This window comes from Sciurus vulgaris (genome assembly GCF_902686455.1).
Source record: "Sciurus vulgaris genome assembly, chromosome: 7".
NCBI classification, from domain to species: domain Eukaryota; kingdom Metazoa; phylum Chordata; class Mammalia; order Rodentia; family Sciuridae; genus Sciurus; species Sciurus vulgaris.
The window spans coordinates 137,220,632-137,229,513 of record NC_136467.1 but is presented as its reverse complement, the minus strand read 5'-3'; the positions used below and the strand labels follow the sequence as shown (position 1 = coordinate 137,229,513).

At 47.6% G+C, this 8,882-nt stretch overlaps 1 protein-coding gene across 1 annotated transcript in view; it reads right to left on the bottom strand.

The window, feature by feature from the left end:
- Positions 1-2,290: 2,290 nt before the first annotated feature.
- Positions 2,291-8,882, bottom strand: part of CDYL (chromodomain Y like) — a 182,802-nt gene continuing 176,210 nt past the window's right edge. Inside the window, exons 6-7 of the mRNA XM_079146396.1 lie at positions 5,076-5,219; positions 2,291-3,944 (exon numbers count right to left, since the gene is read on the bottom strand). Of these exons, the coding sequence (XP_079002522.1) occupies positions 3,786-3,944; positions 5,076-5,219 (303 nt within the window). The 3' untranslated portion in view covers positions 2,291-3,785. The remainder of the gene's footprint in view (positions 3,945-5,075; positions 5,220-8,882) is intronic.

The window sequence follows — 8,882 nt, the reverse complement described above, 5'->3', positions numbered from 1 at the left end:
GAACCCAGGGGTGCTCAACCACTGAGCCACATCCCCAGCCTCTCCCACTGCACACCTTTTCTTGAGGTAGGGTTTTGCTGAGTTGTTTAGGGCCCAAGTTGCTGAGGCTGGCTCTGAACCTATGCTCCTCCTGCCTCAGACTCCTGAGTCACAGGTGTGCCCCACAGTACCTGGCTCAAAGTCTTTTGAGAGGTCTCATTTTATGCATTATATATGAAAATACATAAATGTTCTCTATAAAGTGTTGTTAGCTTTCCATTACTATAATGGGATACCTGAGGGAATTGACTTATAAAGACAAAAAGGTTTATCTTGGTTTCCAGTTTTGAAGGTTCTGGTACCAAATGGGGTGAACCCATTGCTTTGGTGGGGCATGCTGGATGGCGATGGCAGGGTGCATGTGATGGAGCGAAATGCTCACCACATGGCCAGTAACCCAATATGGGGCCAAACTCCTACAATTCCCTTTGAGGCCACACCCACAGTGCCCTAAAAACCTCCTGTGTGGCCCCACCTGCTGAAAGTTCTAGCACCTCCGACTAGCGCCACCCTGGGGGCCAAGTCTTTAACGTGGACTTCGGGGGGATATTCAATCCAAACTATAGCACGAGTCCTTTCAAAAAAATTAAATGGGTCAATGCACACCAAGTATTTAGAAGAGAGCTGGGCACGTGCTGCTGCCCTACTGTCACCCTTGTCACAGCTCAGGAAGCAAGTCCTGAGTGGCACTAGTGCCCTTCTCCAGACCCTCGCCTTCTTTTCAGACCCAGGAGCGAGGAAGCACCAGGGAAGGGAGAGGACCTAAAAAATATGAGTGTCATTTTGTGTGTGTGTATCCCTTTGAGCTTTTAAAAACATAAAATATGGTTGCTCTCTTCAGTATATTATTTTATTAATACTCCATTCTTTTTCTTTCTTTTTGTACCAGGGATTGTACCCAAAGGTGCTTACCCACTGAGCCACATCCTCAGCCCTTTTTAATTTTTTGAGGCAAGGTCTCACTAAGTTGCTGGGGCTGGCCTCTAACTTGCAACCCTCCTGCCTCAGCCTCCCAAGCCACCATGACTGGCTCCACTCTTTTTCAGTAGCTGTGTATTCCACTGGGTGGGTGTTAAACACAGCTGTGCCTCATCTTATGACGGCAAATAACCCTGAAAGTTGAAACTGCATTTGCACCAGGTAACTGCAAGCGTCCCGGCTGGGCAGCAGGCGTGCGGGTGCTTCCCGCATGGCTGTTGAGCCTACTAGCAGCTGCCGCTGCCCAGCCTCTTGAGAGTTTTAAGACCCCATCTCTCCCGGCCAAGAGAATACATTCAAAAGTCAAAGGCACAATTTCTACTGACTGTGTATCGTTTTTGCACCACCATAAAGCTGCAAAACCAAGTCGAACCCTTTCTAGGCGGGGACCATTGTTTAATCAGAACCCTACTGAAGGACTTGTGCTGTTTCTGACTCTTCACCATCAGGCACGATCCTGAGGTGAACCGACCTGCACAGGGTCCGTCTTCTCACATTTCTGGTAAGAATTCTTTCCCTAAGGTGATTTATATTTAACAAACTTATTCCTTACAAATGGAATTGGTGGGTCCAGGTTCTCAACGATCTGTTGACAGTTACTGCCCAATTCCATCAAGTTGAACTTTTAGACTTCCACTAGTATGGAAGATTCCATTCCCTTCCACCCTCACCACCTGGGCACAAATCGAAGCACCTCACTCGTTGCCCATGTTCCTCTGAGCTTCAGAGAAGTGGGGGTGCAGCCAACAAGGCCTGGATTGTGCCAAGTCCAATCAGAGAATTTCCTGGGTTAGTTCCCTACTTGTCAATTCTAGAAAGCAGAAACCAGGTGTAGTTGCTGGAATGCGGGTTTTGCCACTGACCAGACTATGTGACTTGGGCCAAATGTTTAAAAGGGAAGCCTCCTTACCTCTAAGACAGAAATGAATATATCTACACCGCAGGTGTGGGTACAGAAGAAATAAGTCACAGAGGGAAATCACGGAACTTGCGTGTGATGCAAGCGTAAAGAATTAACAGCACTAAGCAATGTAATTTAGGAATATTTTCTTGGATAGAGAAGCAAGTAATGGTTGACAAAAATCCAGGCAGGTAGCGGGACTGAGGAAAATATGGGTTGGCAGGATCTGATTGGTTGTATTCTATTTCCTAGCTAGTTGAGAGGTATAGTCATCCCATTCAACCACCCAGATGTTTTAGTACATTTGTATATTTCTCAGAAAAGATTAGAGAAAACATCTCATAAGAAATCCTGTAAGTGAAGAATCAAAGAAACATTTCAAATGTGTTAAGAAATATTAGTTTTATTTAACCAGTTTTCACAGCTGAATATTTATTCTATAAAAACTTTACAGATTGTACAGTTTATATATAGTTCAAACTACTGAACAAAAAGTAGGTCCCACAGATGCAAAAATACTGTACCAATCAATCCAGGTAAAGGCAGATTTACACACTGTACAGCTCTCCGCGTGGCCGGGGAGGGGTCAGTTCTAAGTATAAACTTCAAAACTGTACAAAAATAAGGTTTTGATTTTATTTCATTCTTCATACATTCAATATGATTGCAAGCCCAGAAGCCTAACTAATAACAGGCATCTGTCGTCAGGAATCAGTCCCCACTCCTGAAAGGAACGTGAGCCCCGTCCACACAGGGCACTCTTGGACACTGAACTGTACTCAGGATGCGGTGGAGACAAAAGCAGAGGCCAAGAACATTAAATGTCGAATATAAGGTAGTTCTTTTTTGTTTGGAAAGGAGTTTCTGTATTTGATAGTGTGCCAAAAGAACTTTAACTTATTAAATAAAATATATTCTAAGTGAACCTAAAAATTACACTTTATAAACATAAAAATACTTTTTTTGGTGTAATTTATCAATCATATCTGCAGATAGAAAACCAATATAACAGAGTGTTTCTCACCCAGCAACAAGAAGTGCTTATGTAGTTATTTTTCAAAAGGGTCAGAAGAACTATTTAAAACCCACTAAGACTAACTCATAACTTAGATATTCATACTGAAGCTATTCAGTGACTCACTAATACTGCAAAACAAGCTTTCTTGGAGAGACAGTGGTTTCTTCATGTTAACTGGGTAAGAACTAGGCATATTAAGAAAGGAGAATCAAATGACATGTCAGCATAAATCCTAAGTGCATGTTTGTATCTTTCAGCGGAACTACTTTTCCTGAAAGGTAAGTCCTACTTTTGATTTAGAATTTTCCATCTCTGAGGTATTTGTACCTCTCCCCTTGGAGACAAAGGGAACTGTCTCAGGTCTTTTTTTTATCTCTATTTGGGGCAGGGGGAGGTGAGGTTGGCTAATACCCCTTCAGATTCTGTGTTCGAGAAGGAAAAAAAAAAAAAAAAAAAAAGACAAGAAATGAGGAAAACAAATGTTATTCCAGACTTTTCTATCACCCAAAATGAATACAACACAATTCTTTTTTTATACAGTACTAGCCAAGGAAAACAAAAGTTAGAGCTTCCAAGAGCAGCCTAGTGCTCACCATTATACTTTTATACTTGTGAGTATATAAGTATAAAATAATGACGTTTGCACAAAGGAGCTTTGTAGTTATTTATTTGAAAGTTACAGTACTTAAAAACTCCTCGGTAATAAATAGCCTGGATGTTTCCAGCCCTGCTTCAAAGCGTGTGCTACGGGTAAACTTGTTTCAGGCTGTGAGGATGGATTGTGGCAACTGGGAGCCACTGGTGTTCTGCTCGAACCAGTTCCAGTGTTGCCGGCACGCGGCCTGCCAATCAAAACTCATCGATTTTCCTCTGCAAGTACTTTAACATGGAGTCCATGCCCTGGGCGGAGCCCCAGATCTTCTTCAGCACTTCGCACTCCCTCTCGTTGGCCTGCTCCAACTCCATCTTCATGTTACAGCGCACGAGGGCTTTGGACTCCTCCAGCACCTGCACCGGATGACAGGTGGCGAGTTAGCAGGCCGTGCATGTGCACACCTGGGGACAGCACCGAACCCGAGCGGCTGCTTGTTACAGTAGTCAACAGCCCCCCACCCTGCAACACGTCAGAACAGCTGGCCCGCTATCTGTGGGTTCCACAGGTTAATTCTAACACTGCACTGAAAATATTTGGAAAACCCACTGTGTCTGTACTGAACATGTACAGACTTTGTCTAAATAATAAAGGACAATAAGGAATAAAGAACAACTACCGACGTAGTATCTACATTCATTAGGCACTGTAAGTCATCTAGAAATGATTTAAAGTGAAACGGGGACGTGCATAGAACACAAATACTAAGGCCTTTTCTACAGGCGACCTGAGCATGCGTGGATTTTGATATAGGGAGGCCGGGAAGCACCCCGTGTAGGTATGGAAGGGTGACTCTATTTAGATGTTGGCTAATTCCCAACTTCAAATGGCTCTTCAGCAACTGCAAGATGGCGGGGTGGCTGCTCCCTGGCTCCCTCACTGCTGGACCAGCCTTGGACCCAAGCACTCCTGCCTGCCATGGGCAGGTGTGGACCCCTGAACTGGACACCTGCTCCCCTGATGCTCAGTGAAAGCTCTGAGAACACCTGTTGAGGGCATTTCTAAACAAAGTTTAATTATGTTAATTATGAAGTTTGTTCACGTCTAGGAAAGCTTAGATGAGAGTCACAGTTTCATCCTGTAATCTAGGACATGCAATTTGTTAGAGACCATTATTCAGGACATTTATCAAACAAAAAAATTTAGGCTTACTGTGTGTGGGGGACACGAAATGTGATTATATGAAAGGGCTTTCAAGCAACAAAGATTGCTATCAGTGTTGACTGTGGTAGACATTCAGTGGACATTTTAAGTTACCAAAATTCAAACTGAAGTCTACTCCTTTAATTGTGGGGGATGCTCAAAGAGGGGGCCGGTCAATAGTTCTGGGGTGACGGTACCCACTGTAGTTTCTGACGGTACTGTGTGTGACGGTGGCCAGGCTGAAATGTGTCTGATCTGTGGGCTCTCTGCAGGAAAAGGCGGTTTTTTTTGTTGTTTTTGTTTTTTTTTTTAAAGTAACAGGTAAAAGAACCAACTGGACGTACAACTGGGTTACACGAGGCCAGCTCCTTGATCCGAACCATGACTTCCTGGGTGAAGGTCCCTGGCCAAAACACCTGGGAGACCAGGCCTTTGCCGCAGGCCTCCTGTGCGGTCAGCTTCCGCCCGCTGAGCAACATTTCATTTGCCTGAAACAAGAAGAGTTGACGTGGTGTGAAACTGTGGGGAGGAGGCAGGCAGAGAAGACCCGTCCCCAAAACCCACCCCTCAAACACCCAAACTGAGATGGACTTTGAAAGTGCCAGAATCTGCCATGTCTTCCAGTGGCCACCACCAAGAATAAGCCCCAGGCGAGGCGCGATCGGTGGGGCATACTGGAAAAGTGAGAGGTGGCCAGGTCAGTGGCTTCTTCAAACGGTCATGGGGAAATGAGCCGTAACACTGTGAGCTAACTCACAGCCAAGATCTGAGCCAGGCAGAGGGACAGGGCACTTTCCACATCCGAGGCAGGCCAAGGTGGCTTGCTCTGGATACACAGAGCCAATGCTTCAGTGGCAGCATGTGCTGCTGGGAAACTCAGGAGGCCACACTGGTCACCTGGATATTAAAGTGCAGGACCTGAATGTTGAGAGGGCTAACATGGTTACTTCAATGACTCGCTGGACAAAGTTAACATGGGCTTTTGTTTAAAACAACTACACATGTACATCTGAAGCTGATTTGTCCTGAATTCCGGGTCACTTTTCAGGTGTCTGTACACTGTGTACAGATTGGCTCACAGTGGGACAGGTTAAAAAGGGGAGTACACATGTGACAGAGTGGCCTAAAGTGACAATTTCCTGCCCGTGGTCTCTTGCAGGGCTAACCTTCCTAGGACCCCCCAACTCCATGGTTTTGAAGATCTGACCATGAGCAGAGACATCACAGAAAGGCCTACAGTTACCGAGTGCATCCCTCGGTGGACAGTGAAGGCCATGTGCACAGCCAGTAGGTGGCTGGTTTGCCCCTTCAACAGAGCAGACAGAGAAGCGGGGTGGGCACAGGCACCTCACAAGATGAGTCTGCAAGGTTCTTAATCACCTCCCTAAGTGCAGGCTGTTTTCAGGCTCAGTCTTGGGACAGAGTTTGAATGTGTGAAGAGTCTGGAATGTTCTGCTCAACCCCCAGCCTGAATGAACAGCCCCTTATAATTTAAAGTATGGGTCTGTAAATAAATGGTGGAGTTAGAAATCTGACGTGCCCTTACTGTTGGCTGTGAAGACAGCTTTTCTGAAGGCAGATTCCAACGCAGTGAGGAAGGAAAACAGAACAGGGCCCCCATGGCAAGCTCAGTGAAGTGCTGAACACTCCTTCCCTAGATTCTGTCTCTGTGTCACCATACAGTGAAGAAAACACCACCACTCAGTTCCCCTTTGGTCAAGTAGGAAGTATGTCTCAAGACCAACCTGAACCACAGAGCCTGCCAGGCCTTGCTACCTAGTGACCCGCCTGGCCCGGGAGCAGTGAGGAGCGAGGAGCGAGCGTCACCAGGCGTTTCTCCTCCAGCCTTTCCGTGCTACTTTCCGCTGCCCCTTCAGGTCAACGGGCAGCCTGAACACTGCTGTCATCCCTTTCCCTGGTTCTTTGGACCTGGGCCTGCCAATCAGAACTGCCTTTCCCTCTAGCTAGCAAACTGTCCTGTGGTCTGTCTGCCTCCTGAGCCCACCGGCTCTGCGCCCGTCCTTTCCCAACTCTGGTAGTCTCCAGCTGGATGGGACTATGAAGGGCATTTCTGAGTTCACCTGAGTATCAATGCTGGGCCAGACCCAGGTAGTTAATGCTTCCCACTTACACTCAGGCAAAGGTGTGCTTCGGTCATTAAAACAACCAGCCAACCGTTGAGAAAAAAATGGTCCTTGGTCAGATGTGCAGATTAAACAGACTCCATCTGAATCATGCAAACCACCCCCCTCCCCACAATTTTCAATAGTCTTAAAATGGGAGGTTTTGAATTTTTACCTAAATAACAGAAGATGTGGTTTCTGGGAAAGTCACCAGCTGCAGCCTGAATACGAGACCACATGTAGACAACCCAGGAAAACACCTGATGTGGTCAAAGCTGTCTAAGTATTTTTAATCTTGTTACACAACCCCACCTGGACCTCTGAGGAATGCTGGAGGAAAGTGAAATGATGCCCTCAGCCAAAAAGAGGACACGAGGAGGTGCGGAGGGAAAGCTGACGGGGGCCAGGGTGTCAAGCTGGGGACGCTGTGGCCAGGGTCCTGCCCCTTACTCCCTGGGGCCACCATCTCTAAACTCCCTAGGAGGGCAGCTCTGTTGGTGAACTCAGGGAAGGATGTGGGTCACTGACTAGGCACTTCTCCAGCTGAACGCCCTGCAAGGTCCACGCTCATGAGTGGGCCTGTGTTTGGGGGCCTGGGTCACTCTTTGTGCTCTCCTCAGCTGAGACTGTGCCAATCACAATACCTGAACACCCCCAAGCACACAGGCTCATTGCGGGGGTGGGGTGGCGGAGTCTGACGCAGGCCTGTGACTTTGCAGGCACTCCATCATTGGCTCTTGGGGACAGCTACTGCCACAGCCATGGCTGCACCTGTGGCTAAGTACTGCCTCCCCCGCATGGATGGAGGGCTCGCACAGCTTGTTTCAAGACCACGTGATCCCTGGTTATCCTCAGTCTTGCTTCAGGCTGTTGAAAGCTCAGATACACCAAAAGTTCAAAAAAGGAATTGAATCATTTCAACAAGAGCTACCACAGTATGCGTCACCTCAACAGCATTTATTTACTTTTTGCCCAGAGGTCAGAGGATCAAATACTGTGCCGGAAATGTGACAGATCTGCAGGTGTGAAGTGAGGCTCCTCCCCCTGCCGGGCGTGTTTCCCTCTGGGCCCTGGAGTCATTCGGGGGTGGCATGACTTTGGTGTGGGGGCTGCCCTGTGTGCTGGAGCAGCTCCCCTGGCCTCTACTGACTGGCATCACCTCACTTGGGACAACCAAAAAAACATTTAGAGACAGACATTGCCCCACGCCCCTGGGCTGGGGTGAGGTTGCCCCTGGTGAGCGCAGCTGCCCCTGTACATATCAATTTGTCAAGACCCATCCCGTGGGGAAAACAACTGACCAAGATTTGCAAATGACGTGGCCAACTTCAAGCCACTTACAAATCTTCCCAAGCACGGTGAACGCTGAGACCTCCTTTGCTGAGCAGCACTTGGCCCAAGGGCTCCCCTTCCAAAATGCTTTGCCCAAAAGGTGTCTGATTCAAGTTCGCCTAGTGTTTCCTCCACATCTGCCCTTCCTGTGCACCTGCACCTTCACAAACATGATCCTACAGTGGGAGAGAACAGAATCCCCAAACTCTGGAGAAAACTCAAAATGAGCCAGTTTACTGGCATGATGTTACTGCTAAGGATTCTTTACTGCCAGAGTTGTTAGTAAATGTTAGGAAATCACCTATTCACAGTAATAAATCTCACTTAGAGAAATTTTGCTGATGATGACTTTAACCTGGAACCAGGCAGTGTCAGGTGGGTGCAGCCTGATGATACGGACAAGACAGACAACACAGACATGACCCATTCTTCATGCGGAACGTGTGGAGCGTCACCAGGGGTGGACACACATATGCCCCCAGCCCAGGAAATGCTGGCTGCCCAGATGCTGGGAGGAGGTCAGCAGGCAACTGAGAACGTCTCAGGTGGCCTCACCCATGGACTGGCCCTTCCTGGGGCTGCTGTTGTACCCAAATGGCCAGGTGTGGTGAGGGTACCTGGAGTAACTATGAGGCCCTGAAGGCTCTGGAGCTTCTGAGGCTGGACAAGGCTTTGCCAGGGCTGCACCCAGCCTTG